Genomic DNA, 16939 nt, shown 5'->3' with positions numbered 1-16939 from the left:
AATAAAATAATTGGGCCTTATTTCTTCGAAAATAATTTAAATAGTGCTCAGGTCCCGAATTTTTTGAGGGAGCTTACCAACATTATTAGTTGATGTTCCTCTGTAACAATGACAAAGAATGATTCTCCAGCTTGATGGATGCGCCGCCCACAATCCTTTACAGGTGAGACGTTATTGGAATCGTCACTTCTGGGATAGGTGGATAGAACCTTATGGCCCGATCTGTTGGCCTCCTCGGTGACTCGATTTAACTCCACTTAACTATTTTCTGTGGGGCCGTTTAAAAAACAGTGAACCCTAAGTTGAAGAACTGCGGCAAAGGATATAAAAGTATTGTCAATCCATCCCTGACGTCCCTGGCTCTGACAGCTGGTAAAGAATGGTTAAAATGAGCAAATATTTGCATCTTTACGCAAGGCAGGCAGTTCGAACCTGAAATATGAACATGAAATAGCAAACCAGATGGTTGTTTTTTCCATAACTTTATCATTTTTTGACCAACTTAAGCTGATGTATAGTATCGTTTTTACGATTTTGTACTATGAATTGACAATAGACAAGTACACCGGAATCCCGGAGTGGTTATGGCTTGATGATTGATTGGGTTGATATGTAACATAAAATTGTCGTTTCCGATCATTTTGGCTAACCCACCCTTATTGGGTTTTTCTTGTTCAAGAACCAGCTCGTACATAGACCTTCACAGAAACATAGCGTGTGTTCTGCGGTCTCCTCCTTTTCCGAGCAGTATCTGCACATGTTTCTTCTGTCCGATGCATGTGCTTTCTTATGTGGCAGTGCCCTGGTAGGAGTCCAACCAAAATCCTGGTTTGGTTGCGCTTACTTGCCAGCTTCCAGTAATTATTTTGTAAGTTTCGCGAATGTTCCTTCTATGACCATCTTCGCGTACCTCATACCTGTGGTATTGTTCGACTAGGTTTTGGCCTCCTTAAGGATAAAGCAAGATCCTACACTAAGGAGCCGCTGGAAAAACTATGGAGGTTGATTAATAAACTGAAGCTGCCCAGTGAGTTAAAAATAACAGGGGAACACAATAGGCAATAGCACAATTCAGGTCGAGATGCAGTAGGGCTTGTGGCTACTCTTTTATCCCTATCCCTATCTTTGTTGGATTGGTTTGTCGAGAGAATTTCTGTTTCGTCATCTTTGGTGATGGAACTGTATAATTTGAATTCAGGCGAAGACTTTTTTCAATTCAAACTACAGATTGCTCTCTGCGGGCCCTAGAAGTCTCTTAATAAAAGTATAGCCCTTTAAATACATAGTTTAACATTTTCTACCAGGTGTAACAAAATCAGCTGAATCCCAGAATGATAGAAATAATGAGAAAATATTATTTTTAAATGTTTTATTGTAAAGTGATGGCTACTGTGTTTTTTATTTTATTAATCCTTGTTATACATTCCTTAAGTACAGAATGGGAGATTCCAGCCGTGAAGAAATATCCGTTTGTTGTGAGCATTCAGAAAAAGTGGAAAGAGCAACACGTTTGTTTAGGTACAATTATAAATGTCAATTACGTAATTACGTCCTGTAATTGCTTCTGTGACTGGAATGAGCCATGGGGCGAGCGGGTGTGTTATGGGAAAGGCGATTTCGTGTTGTATTACTCAAAAAACCGAACTGCCCAAGACGATCGGGGTGAATCCAAGGAAATAGCTGCTCTGAAGATTCACCCCGATTGCGGCCGATTCAAAAAAAGGCTGGGCTGGGATTACAACATGGCGATTGTAGTATCAAAGAGCGAGTTCAAGTCGTGGCCGTCGGCGAAACCGATTTTCAACTTGGTCAAAAGGGAAGCGGTGGCCAGTCTGCACGGCTACCAAAACGGCGAATGTACGTCTGTCGTTCGTCGTAACGGATCGACATTTGTCAACTTGACGAACCGAATTTACTTCCAGGCCGTCGAACTGACAGTTCTCACCTTCGACGACTGTATCAAAGCTATCTGTCTGTTCTCGCACGACTCATGTTTGACGAAAGACAGCGACGACGACCACCACATCTGCGTCCGCCCGCTCAGATTCGACAACCACATCTGCGAGCTGGATCAAGGTGCGCCCCTCCTCTGTGCCAATCGCTTCTGGGCCATTTTGGATTGGAAACCACTTTGTTCTACATCCGTTCGGTCACCGGCACTTTTTTCAATACTCAATCCGATTGGAGTTTTATACAACGTATTGAAAGACGGGTCGTCGCACATCAACGGATCAACGATTTTAACATTCATATGTTTATGTTTGCACATTTTTTTATTTCTGAATGTGTAAATAAAATGTCCCGGGAATGTTTGTTTTATTACATTTGCCTTCTCGATTTTGAAAAGGTAAAGATTTAGATGGCATTTATCTTCAACAACACTAAATACACTCCACTGAAATATTTCACAACTAAATGGCTATAATAATAACAAAACAGTTTGATGTTTAATGAATTTAAAATGTCTGTTTACAACTACAAAATACATACATTTTTATTTTTAAAATTTCCGTTAGAGTATATGTTCTTAAAAAATCATTAAAATACTTTTTAGTAGGAAAATGTTAAATGGTGAGATTTATCAATGCGTTCTTCTGTATGGTAAACTTGTAATTTGGTCGTTATCGATCATATTGATCTGCCTACCATTTATGTTTTAGCCTGCCGCTTTGCGGCTTCTCGTCATCTTCAGAGATGAGGCTTTCCCCACCCAACCAGCACGCCGTGCTTAAGAAAGACTTCATACCGGCAAAACAAACATTTACTCGGCATGTTAAAATTACAGTTTTTGGGGAGTGTTTAATTTCTTAAGGCTTGGTCTCACCTACGAAGAGAGATCAAAATAAGGTAAAAGAAACTATATATCTATAAATATATTTACTCTAAATCAAAAGAACTATCTTTGCTGGTTTCCCCTGGTCTTAAAACAATTTACATTTAGATATTAAAATTTTATATTGTCTAATTAAATCAAACAGCCAGAGATAAACTTACCTAATATTTGATTGCAGTTTAACTAATTTAACTGAACCTAATAAAATAAATAAATTCTTGCAGTATAAGATCTTATGTTCGATATCCTCGTGGAATCCACACTTGTGGATGTAACTTAACAACTTACCGTGCCCTGTCATAATTAGGATGGTCCAGTAATCGGGGAGATCCTTATTGCTAGGGGTCGAAACCGAACCGATGAGAAGTACCGAAAGGTTAGCCTGCCTTGAATGCCATTTTCTCACTATTTCTCTTCTACCCATTTGACTTGAAACCGTTTGCTTGGCTCCACACACCTCGTACGCTGATCATTCTTTCTCTCTTTCCTCAAAACAATGCTTTTTTTCTGTACAATCAGGATTATAAGAGGGGTGGAATTTAAAACTTTGAGTGCATGCATGAATGTCGTTTTGCACCGAGCTTTTTACCAACTTCTACTCTTAGGTATCTTACCTTAGTGCTCGGCTTGTATTGATTATTTTAATAATAGGTGCCGTTATAATCGTGACTTTTAATATGAAGGTTATATAATTTTTTTTATGGATATGTTTAGTTGGAAAATGTTTCACATATACTGAAAGTGTTTGAATAGGCTAAACCATCAAAGCACGTTGGTTGAGCGAAAGTGTATAGCGGTGGCGCCGTTAATTTTCCTTGTTAAAAAAAAATACGAAATTTTATTTAAAAAACCTCGATAATGTATTTTCTGAAATGAAGAATAATTGTATATCAACATTGACTCAATGATTTTGGAAAGGTGAATATATAATGCTTACTAAATGGCATCCATCTATAATTAAATTAATCTCCTCCTTTAATTTACAGCTATGTAACATTTAACGTTAAACTATTGGAAAAGGTTGTACGTACATACAATGTGTGTGTGTGTGTGTGTGTGTGTAATAATACGTATGTTTACATTTTTTTAATGAAAAAAGTTGTAGAATAAGGTTTAATACATGCTGAAAGTATTTGAATAGGCTAAACAAACAAACCATGTTGATTGTGCAAAAGTGTATAGCGGTGGCGCCGTTAATTTTCCTTGTCATTTATTTAAACACAAAAAAAAACAAGATTTTGTTTAAGAATCTCGATTATGTACTGTCTGAAATGAAGAATAATTGTATATCAACAGTGACTCAATGAATTTGAAAAGGTGAAGATATAAGGCTTACTAAATGGCATCCATCTATAACTACATTAATCTCCTCCTTTAATTTACAACTATGTAACATTTAACGTTAAACTATTGGAAAAGGTTGTACGTACATACAATCAAGGTAAAAAAATCGGACACTTGTATTTATTTTTCGATTTTCCACAACAACTAAATATAACAGTTAATAGTTTACTTAAAATATAAACCCAAAATTACATGTTGTTTACGTCTATAAAGTGTTACTACGCTTTTTACACTCTTTAGATTAAAAATAATGAAAATCAGATCAATTTTATCCTTTCTATAGCAAACTTGTTGAGACAGTTAATTGTTTTTTAGTTTTTCATTTATGAAATAATAAATTCGAATAACAATTTTTTTCTTAAAAGCATTGTTTTAAGTCGAGATCTCGCGCGGGCAGATGCTTTGGCCAACGACTCGATCGAAGAAAAGGTAGTGATTGACAACGAAGCGCGGCGGGTCGAGACGATCGTTTTATTGCTCTTAACGCACCACGGAACCGTCCACTTAACGGCTTCCTTGATAGGTAGTCAACTCCAAACGGTCCGTAATGTAAAGGCGAGCTGTAAAACAGTCAACAGAAAGAAGCTTCGTGAGAATAGTGTAGTCTCTAGACGTCCCGCATCAGATTCTCAACATCGAGTAAAAATGTGACTATTTTCAAATCAGCATCTCCCTTGAACAATTGTTCTTTTTACAGAAGAGGTGCCGGTGGCAATCAGTTGACCGGGAATGTGGAGTGGAGTACACGCTTTTCCTGTGTCATGCACGAGTCACAAACTTTTCAAAGACAATCAGTTATAGTGTGGGGTGTTCTTTGTCTACGCTAAGGTACATCGAGGAAGTTCTTCTGGAAGCTAAGGTCCCATTCGTTCCATTTATTGGGATAACATCGTGTTAATGTATAATAACAGTCCATTGTGAATTTTAAAAAACACTTATGACACATTATAAAAAGACGGGTTAGACATCTTTTGCCGCCTACAACAAGCGTTGAACAGCTTCAAACCACTGATAAATGCAATTATGTTTCACAAGGTGAAATTTTTAATTTCGGTTTCTTATTTACTCGATGCTTAGGAGACTTAAGACCCTCCGAGAGGCCAGAGGAAGTAATAAGCGTTATTAAGAGCAAACAAAGTTTATACATTGTTATTTAAATTTTAAACTATCATCAAATGATTTTTCCGTGTTTCAGAGAATTTTCTTTCATACCATCAATATTTTAATTAAATTAAAACTAAAAATTTTAATTAAATTAATAAAAAATAATTTTGAAAATATTTTAACTCATGAATTTCTGATCTCCTTTAATTTGGTTTACCATAAAATAGATTATATAACAATAAAAATCCATATAGAAAATTTTAACTTGAAATAAACAACAAAATAATAGTGTCCGATTTGTTTTCTTTGAATATATAGACATTGTTTTTACTAAAAACATTTAGTAGGAAAATAGTTGTCACCTATGTAAACGTATTTGAATAGGCTGAACCATCAAAGCACTTTGGTTGTTCCAAAGAGTATAGGGGATGTGCCGTTAATTTTCCTCGGCATGTATTGAATCGAATGAAAGATACAATATTAAAATAAATATTGTATTTTATCTTGCACGCCCTCAACATTGACTCGTGAACTTCAAATTAATTAGCAAAGGAATCATTTAAATTTCAGTGAATACAAAGGATTTTGAGATTTCGAGGCTGTGGCACAATCGTGCGGTTCGAATCGCGAAGTGGGGCCAAAGTTTAATTAGCTTTAGGCGGGCTTGGAGAAAAATGCGGAAATAAATGTTGTTCAAGCTTTCTAAAGAAAAATGAAATCATTTTAACGCAATCCAGGATAAACCACCACCGAGGGAAAACTGGGTCGTGACATATATTCCCCGGCTCCCTTTTTATTCGCAACCGCATACGTGGTATCTTTAGATTTTATTATCTCTCCCACTTTTGAGTAAATTCAAACAGACGACCATGAAGGGTGGAAGGCAAATCAAACGTTTCAATCTGAGAAAATTGAGAAAATTAAAGACCAAAAATTTCAACTTGGTCCTTGAGCCCGTAACGATTTGTAAGCGGTGGTAGTAAGAACAAGCTAATAAAACCAGCCCAATCGTGTGTAGAAGTGCGATATGTGATAAATAGATAGACAAACGGCAAAAGAGAAGGAGGGGAAATGGAGTGATATAGAAATAAGGTTGGGAAAAGAAGGGGATTTCGAGAGAGGGGAGCTTTGACCGAGCGTGACCCGGCGCGAGTGAGCGTAGTGAATCGATGTCTAGGTTTCCATGGTGACATCCGCTCCACCCACCAACCATTGTTGCTGTGTTTACACCCTACGTGCACTCGAGTGCTGCTTCTGCTAGTATCTCGACGACTTTTAGACGGAAAGGGTCGAAAACCCTGTCATGGGGTAAAGCAGCTTCGGATGCTGAAAAGAGCTGAAACTGCCACACTCGAGTACTAAAGATAAGCTAATGATTTCTTCAAAACCATTTCCCAAATAGGCAAAAAAATTTCCTCATGGCTCAACATCCTATAAATAAACTGAGATAAAACAGAACAACCAAATATTTCAACACTATCCTTTTTTCATCGAAGGAGCAGATTCTTTAACCAAAAACCTATTAAAACAGTAAGGAAGTAAATAATCTAACCACATTTCATTATAAGCAATTTATAATTTAATTCAATCTGTTTCAATAATCAAACAATTACTTATCCCATATTATAAAATTAACAAATCTACAAATTCTATCCTTTTGAAAATGTTCATCTTTATCCAACTAACAATGAAGCAGATCAAGGAAATTTGAACCATGTTTTTTTTAAATTTACAAAAAATCATCAAAAAGCACGATAAATTCAGCAAGCCACAGATCATGATCATACAAGGTAAGTCATAAAGGATACAGTCGTCTTAAAGTCGAAGTACTTAAAAAGACATCAGCATCAACAAGATAACATTGTCAGAACAAAAATCTCACATTGGTAAATAATATATACGTCGATATTATTATGAATTCTGTTTCAATTGAATTATTAATAGAATAGAAAGGGACCTAAGTGAGAGCCCTTGGGGACTCCAAAGGATGAAAGGAAAAGAAAAGAATGATAAGATTTTAATTTAATATACTGTTTTCTAATGGTAAGGTGGGAAGATAATCAAATTAAAAGAGTGAGATGGAAAACACGATCGGTTAATTCGACTATAAAAATGGGTGATTAACTTGGTCAAATGCTTCGGAAAAGTCAGTATATTTGGCAGCGACTTGACACTTTTCAGCAAACAAGTTTAAAATAAAGTTCTGGAAGGAGGTGATTAGTTTAGAATTTTCCTTTGGTGAAGCCATGTTGTTTATCTAAAGTAGTGTTGAGAATAAAAGGTTTTAATTTATCTAATATAAGGGATTCGAATAATTTGGATATGCCGTCAATATTCCATTTGTCACCACTTTGTAGATTGGCATTCTGTAGTTTTGTATAAGAAGTTCAGGAAATATATAATTATAATATATAATATTAATATTATATATATTAATATTTATATATAATATTCTTTTAATATTATATATAATATGAAACAAAGGTAGGGAAAGGAGGAATGTCAGGTGATTTACTAAGTCAGATTGTTCTTAAACGGAGTGAAAATGTGATGCAAATAAATTAGCTATGGTTTGAGGTTATGAGGTGGATGGTGATTTAAGTACATATTGCTAGGTATGAACCATTTAGTAAATTTAAATCTTCACCTTTTCAAAATCTTTGAGTCATTGTTGGTATACAATTATTCTTCATTTAAAACAATAAATAATCGAGATTTTTTAAACAAAATTTTGTATTTTTTCTGACTAAATGACATAGAAATGAACGGCGCCACCGCTATACACTTCCGCACAACCAACTTGCATTGCTGGTTTAGCCTATTCAAATACATCTAGCCTATGTGAAACCTTTTCCTATTAAATCTTTTCGTTAAAAAAAATATAAACGTACATAATACATGTAATATTTATGTATATATAATAGTGGATAAGAAAGTAGTAGAAAGGTGCGTATTTTGTCTTAGGCATCATCAAGATATCTGGGCTTGGTGAGAATACTTTGGTTAACTATGATAAACTAAAAAAACATATGGCTTAATTTAACATATAATAAATAAAAATAAATAATTGACCAGTTCCTTACTTTCAAAATTATAATTATACTAATTACACATGGCTTCATTTACTTGTTGATTTTTTACGGTTAGACATTCATAACTTTATGAACTAATCAATTCATATTTTTAGACGTATATTTTTAATAATTTTCAGTCCGATTTCCTCTCTTATCCAGAACAATCTCTCTATAAAATATTTATTTGGCACAGGCAATAAACTTTTACAAATTATAAAAACGTATTTTTGGTTTAAAATAATTATATGTATTAAAACTCATTTTATCCTAGATTCACATAGAATTCCTTCATACAAAACTCACTCCTGTCTCCATCATTCTACGATTCTACCACTCTATAGATTAAAGAGTATTACATGGGTGCGTTAGAGGAATTAGGCCAGGCTTTTATTTATTTTTATATGCAATATTGACATGAGGAAATTTAGACTGCGTCCTATAAACGAACGATGTACCATTTAGTTTATTAAAATCATGTAATAAAAATGATAAAATACAATTGATATCAATTTTTAATATTAGTATTCTATTTTTATATTTGAAAATAATCAGGAATAATTTCAATTGAAAAGACAACAGACTGACGTGGAATCCCCATACAAAACGTAAGAAACAACTTAATAGAAAACAAGGACAACTACGAAGACTTTTGGAATTAAAATCTGTTTTGACCGTCAAAACTCAACTAACTTTATATAAGACATCCGGCGCATTCAATCTTTCCAATCAAAATCTCTTAGACAAATTGTCAAAGTTCCTTCTTATGTCATTAACCTCACTATATACACATCTTTCACACTTTTTTCAAAGAACTGATCTCGCTTCCAAAATTTCCATATAAAAATTTCGATCTCAAGCCTTATCTAGACTTTCCCATTCTCCATTCTGAAACCCTCCATATCGCTTTAAATTTAAATCCATATGCATTTTATTTGGTTGTAATTGACCAAAGTAATGAATTAAAGTGATTTATAATCAAGCAAGTAACCGGTAATAACCATACAAGTTACATCATAAATGATATGCTTAATGGGTAGGAGAATTTAATAATAAACCGAATTGTTAATTAGTTTGGTAATTTATTAATAAATCAGAATATAACTTCTTTTTCTTATAATTTCTTACTAACTCAATGTGGCTTTTAAACATTTTTTTTAATAATTAGGTTTATGATAGAAGATAGAATCAACCCCGAAATATAAAAAGATTATTATTGGCATGAGGTTTATTTTTTAACACTACCTTTATAGAAAATAAAAGGCACAATATATTAATTAATATATTTTCAAACTGCCAAATTAAGAATATAGAACTTTACTAATTAAAATTTATTACTTAGGATTCGTTTAAGGAATATATTTTTAAGTACTTACAGTACGTATCTTCATAACACCCGTCATTTCTCCTAATTTTAAGCCATTAAGGATTAGAGACCATAATGGCGTTAAAATCGGTCAAGACTCATGTTTCTATTAAGAAGTACCTGGAACAGATGAAAATCAAGAATAAATCACTGATATAAAATTGAAATTTTGTCAAGTTTCAATTATTTAAACGGATCGTTTTACGTATAAAAAACCTGTGGATTATGTCATTCTCTAATGATTGTCTAATGTATGACCGAAAAGCCTGAGACCGTAAATTGCTCACAAACAAGATTTCAAAGCATACCACAATTAGACTACTACCAGAAAAATTTACAAAAACTAGACAATCTCAATTATATTTTTATATACAATTTGAAAATGAGGAAATTTAGACCGCATCTTCTAAACCAATGATATATCAATTTAGAATAAAAGAGTTTTGGCCATTCTATATGTGATAACCAGATGGAGGTTATAATTCTGATATAAAATGGACGGTTTCGATTCGTTCGCTGTAAATTAAATTCTTACTCTCATAATCCTTGAATAAGGTTCAGAAGTGTACATAGATATTCATTTTTACCAGAGCGGCTAGCTATTATGGCCATTGCCTGATCCTCACGTTTTGTCTATCTCTCATTTTTTAATGCTTTTATGATTGATGATTAGCCTTCTATACGTGACTAAAATGTGCTAAATTAAAATACACATCATACTATTATGACGAGAACCTATTCTAAGTTTGTCGAGACACGAGTGTTCTCGACATCCTGCTGAGAACCCACGCCTCTCCTAAATTTACGTACAACCAAAACATATGGTTGTGAGGCCAGCGAGGCGATTTCACCTTGACTTTCTTCCTTCATTCGCGTCAATAGATACATTCACACAAATTAAAAATTACGTATTCCCTATCCTATATAAACCGAAATGGTTAGATTTGATTCGATATTTTACACCGTGTCTATAAACACAACCTCTCACGCAAATAAATACATTCACATAATTGTGTCGTCACTAGAATATACAGGGTGAGTCATTTTTTGACGCACCATTGGAAAATCAACGTGGGTGCGTTTAAATCTGATTGAAGGCCTATTTCTTTTGATTTTAACATTAAAAAAGGAAGTGAGTCAATTTTCGGTGCACCATAGGAAAATCAACGTTGGTGCGTCTAATTATGACTCGGCACATTTTATTTTGTTAGTCTCGTACCAAAAAATAGGCGAGTCACTTTTCGACGCACCATTCGTTACAAATTAGTTTTAGTAGGTTGGAAGGAAAATAAACAAAACCAATATTATTAAAACATTATTCAAACACTATGTAAAAATTTAAAAAAAAATTCATCATTTTTTCTGGTAAAGTAAAAAAATTAAATAAATGTAACAATCTCCTTTTTTCTGGTAAAGTAAAAAAATTAAATAAATGTAACCATCTCCTTTGTTAGCAAACTAAAAATGTTCAAAATCATTATAATAATTGTTCAAACAGACCTCCATTTGCTGCAACGTAGTAGCCTAGTCTATCGTAAAACGATGATCGGACGAAAAAAATACTCTTAAACCTTAATCAAATTAATTTGTGAAGAATTTTTTTTAAATTTTTACATTGTGTTTGTATAATGTTTTAATAATATTGGTTTTGTTTATTTTCCTTCCAACCTACTAAAACTAATTTGTAACGCATCGTGCGTCAAAAAGTGACTCGCCTATTTTTGGTACGAGACTAACAAAATAAAATGTGCCGAGTCATAATTAGACGCACCAACATTGGTTTTCCTATGGTGCACCGAAAATTGACTCACTTTCTTTTATTAATATTAATCAAACGAAATAAGCCTCGAGTCTTTTCCAATGGTGCATCAAAAAATCACTCACCCTGTATATTACGCCATTGACTACGACTCTGTCACATTGAAAATTATATAAAACTAAATATTTTATATGACCAAGAAAATAGTCTTTCTGTAAGTACTCGATAATCCATCACAAACAGAACCAAATATTCCAACGTTCAAGCTAATAAATACATTCCCTCTAATTAGGAATGTTATTTCTATATCCGATCATTTCCGTTTATCTACTTCAAGTATCCAATCCATGTTTTATTATAATTGTATTTGTTAACCTTGTACATTATTAATAAAACAATGACAAATATGAATCCTTGGAATGTTTGAGGAAGGAAGTAAGTTTTTTCATTCCAACTGATCTTAAGCCTTATCTCTAATTTTTTAGAGATACTCAAAGACAAAAATCGTACACTCGTATTTTGTTGTTTCTTTCAAACTAAATATATTATTATAGTTATATTAATTACAACATACGTGTTTTGATAAAAATCAAATCAAAGGAGATCAGAAATTGACTATTTTTAATAAAAATGATTTAATTATAATGGTTTGAAAGAAAATTAACCAAAGCACTACCATTTAGTAACGAAATAAATTTTTAGATAAATTTTGAGTTAAAAATTAAATAAATAAATTTGACATATGGTTTAAAAAATATTTGGGTAAGTGTTTTTTTATTACTTGAGCACAAGAGTCAAATTATAAATAACACTTTTCCATTTTGTCAATATATGTTTGTAAGTGTGTGTATACATATGATTGTACATTGTTTTAGCATTTTCCTTGGCAGCGACTTCGGGTTGTTATTATTATAGTACATTATGCAGGATCTCCCTCCGGAGACGCTCTTTCTACGGATCCAATAAGTGCCGGCCTCCTGGTTTATTCATCTCTGCCTCCTCCGCCCACCGTGCCCCCGAGCCATCTGACAACTTGTACATTTCTTGTAATCCCACCACCTATGTGACGCCGGGGTCGATTTACATACACAATTTATTTTCCCATTAGTGTATGCAAATGGATTGTTTGAACACGGCCGGACGCAAGAGTTCCTTCATATTACAATTCGATGACCGACGAAGTATATGGCGGTGCAAAACATAAGTCTACCAGAACCATATGGTTCTAATTTCTTCTCGTTACTTTATTAGTTATTTTATTTTGTTTAACCGGCAATTGGCATCCATTATCGACTGAATACTCTTGGCTTTAAACAATTTTATGTTTAAAACGATAAATCCTCTTAATCGTTTTGAACCCAACTCAAGGCCTGCGAGTCGATGAAGTGTTATCAGTAGCCAGATCAAATTGATCGTCTCTGAACGCCAACCATTCGCTGGGGCGTATCGGTTTAACGCCATTTTCTATTTAAACGGGCCAAAGGTGATACGAAAAAAAATACGATATAGGATAAATAACACAATTTTAATAACATTTTGACAAACCGACAAAATCTCATCGTTTAAGCTCTCTTTGTTTGTTCAGATAAGAGTTCTAGCTATACGTTTTAAGTGTTGTTATTAATTACACATTATTATATGTAGATTGGACATTTACAATAATCCCAGATTCACCATGTTTTTTCGTGCAAAACACGTTTTGCAATTTGCGATTTTCCGTGAAAGGTATTAACAAGAAATCCCTTTTTTATTATTAATTGATTTATGAACTCCTGCGCTGGATATTTATATATACACACTTTTATGCTCTACCCTTTTATTTTTAATAATAAAAAATGTAGAAAAAATGAAATACACGTCTGTAATTATTTTTTATAAATTAATTTAACGAATTAAATTACTAGAAAATAAACATACTCGTAACATATTATCAAAATAAAAACTGCTTTACTTGCTGACAAAACAATGTGCCCGGTTACATTTTTAGAAAATGGATTAAATATGGAATTAGGTATAGATCAAAACGAAAGTGATAAATAATTGCTAAGATAAAGTATGAACAAATTTTTACATCTAGGCTTCAAAAATGTTTTGAATTTGGATTTGTATAGACTTAAATCCGCACAGACTCGTATTTACATACAAACATGTGCCGACTTGGGCCTATTTACTTCTCGTAGACCACCGGCAAATCATTTCCTGGTTTTGCTATTTACAGTAAACTGCCGGCAGACTCGAGAATCACCCAGCACGGTGTCCGGGGACAGACCTCAGTCTTACTCGTCCAACCGCCGAGGTTGGGCTCCAGGTGCTATGAACGGCATCCAAACCAATTCGTTCTCACGTTCATTCTTAAATAATTCACTCTGATACATACGATTCATTCAGTTAGGGTGATGGAGTACTCGATATTCTTCCATCACCCCTTACACATATTATACACTAATTGATGGACGATGGGATACTCGATATTTCTCCATCGACCCACGCACATCATCACACATCCACACTAATAAATACATTCACTATCAACACAACCTTTTTTACATACTTTACAACTAACCTAATAGAGGGTCGTTGAAGTACTCGATATTCCGCCATCGTCTCTTTTACATCACACATTCTCGCTAATGAATACATTCACTCTCGACACAAGCTAGGTATACACAACTGTTACTATTACATACAACAAAACAACCCCGTTTCCTCCAAGAATCGGAACAAGGGACCCAAATACTCGCTGCCGTGCCCAAGACCATTCTTAAATCTGATGACATTCCTACTCGCTTTTTGTATGAAGCCAAGGACAATTGCACCCTTCAATTAGGGGGGGCACATCGAGCAACCTTTCTCTGCATGCCGGACACATACGCGGGCTTTGCACAAAAAGTAAGTGTCCGTCTGTTAACCTCGCATGGCCAATTCTTAATCAGGTGAGGATACAGTCTCCTAGTCGAATCTTCTGGGGGTCACCCATCAACAGTGCTTCAAAAATGTTTTATCATTGGAAAAAAAAATTTCAATTGATACCAAAAAACATGGTGACTAATTATTCAAATAAAAAATTATAAATTCACTTATTTCGTGGTCCGCTTCACCAATTAAATCATTACAATTAATTAAGGTTTTTAGTTGAGACGAAAAAAAGTTAATGGCACGAGCGGGTTTCGAAAAATGGCAAAAAGAAGGGAAAACTCATACGGTGGGGTTGAGATAGGAAGTTGATGTCCGAGTGGATAGAGGTCAAGACAGCTCATGTGGTAGAGCAGCGGCGTATCTAGCCGAAGATCGTGGGTTCGAATGCCGCTCGTGCCATTAACTTTTTTTCATCTCAACTAAAAACCTGAATTAATTGTAATAAAAAATTATATTTGACAGTAATAGTATAGCTCTCAGGAGAAAAATAATGACTTTTTTAAAATTCCGCTATAACTTTTGTTAAATATAACCGAATTTCACATTTCTTTTTGCGTTGTTTTTAGAAGAAAAACAACTTAAAAAAAAAGTATTATTTGCAAATTGGAAAATCAAAAGTTTTACTTCGGTACTCAGTTATTTTAAGAGATAATAGTGGGTCATATAGTTTAAAATAAACTAGAGGAAAAATAATTAAATACAAATAACTTTTTCAAATTTTGTAGTTTTAAAAAATAAAGAGGATGGAGCATATAACTCAGGCCACCTTACATACATAATATAAAGAGCTTTTTTTTGCTGAAATAATTTTAAATATTAATAACAATTTTATAGATATTTTTTAACATTGTGATATCAGGCCTATATGTCTCATGTATAGTTGCTCACAAATTACACCGGATACCTCTACAAATAAAAATTAATGATAACAAAATCGAAAGAAAAATATAAAAAACGTTATTAAAATATCTACATCCTATGAGTGACGACTGAAGAATAAAAGAATGGAGTGGGTTAAACTCCACCCCGAGGAATACCGAGCACTCAGGGAGTGAATGTGATTGTATAGGATGATGATGTGTATTTATGTATTATAGGTCTATTGTCTATTCTGTGCTTTTAAGCCTGGGGGAAAAACGAGAGGTTAGCAATTTAGGATATCGACTTAGACTTCATACAAAAGCAGAACGTCAATAACAGATCGAGACGCTCCAATGGCTGCAGGTTAAAAAAAAACATATGCGTGTAAGACCAGGAAAAGAAGTACAAACACGCAGGCTTTGGAATCATCCGGATGAGGGCAAGTTTCCATTAGGTTTGGAAGTAGGTTGCTCTAAGATTGAGAAATCTGAAAGCAGTTTATACGGTTACAATTGTTTATTCTCTGATAATTGTCTATTTAAGCGGGTCCTGCTTTCACTCAGAAAATCTTTTTGCGTTCTTAGAAAATCAAACTTTAAAATATAATTGTTGCTATTAATTTAATGATTATTATTATCATTATTTGTAATTGGACCATTTCCAATCATCATGCATCTCAAGGTTTTGATCTGTCAGACGAGTTTATTATTCACATTCCATGGTTGGTCTGTGATTTTCTCGTTATTATCACTATTTCTAATTTTTAGTGCATTAAAAGATAAAGAACATATCGTAAAATTAAATTAATAACAAAAACTGCTTGAATATTAAGATCTGTTCATTACTGGTATTTAGACTTAACAAAAATTTACTCCGGCTACTTTTATAATTTCTATATAGCATAATTGCAGTCTAAACTATAAACAAAACATTTAAGAGTTCACTTCTTCATAGAATCCAGGAAAATACGGTTATTAATGGCTAAATTTATAAAACCATGCTGCCAGATGATCTTAATTAAAGCAATATTTTCCTTCTCCAGAACAAAAATTTCCGACGATCAATTTTAGAAATATGATTTTAGACGATCTCTACAAAACGTCAAAATGGTCGTTTGGTTTGATCATCCTGGTTTGTACATCCTTTTTGTTTCAAAGGATCAGACACACTTTCCCATTTGGCCATTTTCAATGGTGGGCTTTAACGAGAAATCAGTTGTTTTTACGGTTTCCGCTGTTTTCTCTGATTTTTTTAAAGTATTCCAATGGGTACCAGACGAGAGGTTAAACTTCTTAGTAGAAACTTTACTATACTTTTTTCAAATCAATCTCAATCAAAATACCAAGAGCTGTGCCAGGAATCATGCTGAAATACTTAGATTTTGGATTGAATAGACAAATAAACCGAATTACGTGTAAACTTGTCACACCTTACTTACATCCATGACCTACCAGCTAGATAGCTAAATACAAACAACGTGTGTAACCAATTATAACAACAATTATAGGCAACCCAGGATGATCCGAAACGACCAAATTAAACAATTATACTTAAATTTTACATTTAATATTAATATTATTTACTACTGAGTTATGTGGTAACTTGTCACACCTTGCATAGAGCTTTAATTATTGTCAATTTAAATTCCATGGACTGCTGGCATGGCAAACACGAGTCGGACGCCC

The 16939-nt window shown here is 33.8% G+C and overlaps 2 protein-coding genes across 5 annotated transcripts in view; one reads left to right on the top strand and one right to left on the bottom strand.

The window, feature by feature from the left end:
• The window catches only part of LOC106673247 (cubilin), a 106814-nt gene that overhangs the window by 69498 nt on the left and 20377 nt on the right, over positions 1 to 16939 (bottom strand). For all 4 annotated transcript variants that reach the window (XM_024229384.1, XM_024229385.1, XM_024229386.1 and 1 more), the window contains exon 2: positions 9729 to 9838. The gene's annotated coding sequence lies outside the window, so the exon portion shown is untranslated. The remainder of the gene's footprint in view (positions 1 to 9728; positions 9839 to 16939) is intronic.
• Positions 1357 to 5347, top strand: LOC106673248. Its single transcript, XM_014405291.2, has 4 exons — positions 1357 to 2571; positions 2661 to 2847; positions 4543 to 4816; positions 4875 to 5347. Exon 1 carries the CDS (start codon positions 1365 to 1367, stop codon positions 2289 to 2291), a length of 927 nt encoding a protein of 308 aa, XP_014260777.1. The 5' UTR covers positions 1357 to 1364; the 3' UTR covers positions 2292 to 2571; positions 2661 to 2847; positions 4543 to 4816; positions 4875 to 5347.

This window comes from Cimex lectularius, unplaced genomic scaffold, assembly GCF_000648675.2.
Source record: "Cimex lectularius strain Harlan isolate CLEC.00 unplaced genomic scaffold, Clec_2.1 scaffold288, whole genome shotgun sequence".
Taxonomy (NCBI): domain Eukaryota; kingdom Metazoa; phylum Arthropoda; class Insecta; order Hemiptera; family Cimicidae; genus Cimex; species Cimex lectularius.
Note: the sequence above shows the minus strand (reverse complement) of the source record. Positions and strands in the feature narration are given on the sequence as shown.

Excerpts from the sequence above, each read along its gene's own strand:
- LOC106673248 (XM_014405291.2), top strand. The coding sequence starts at position 1,365 with ATGTTTTATTGTAAAGTGATGGCTACTGTGTTTTTTATTTTATTAATC.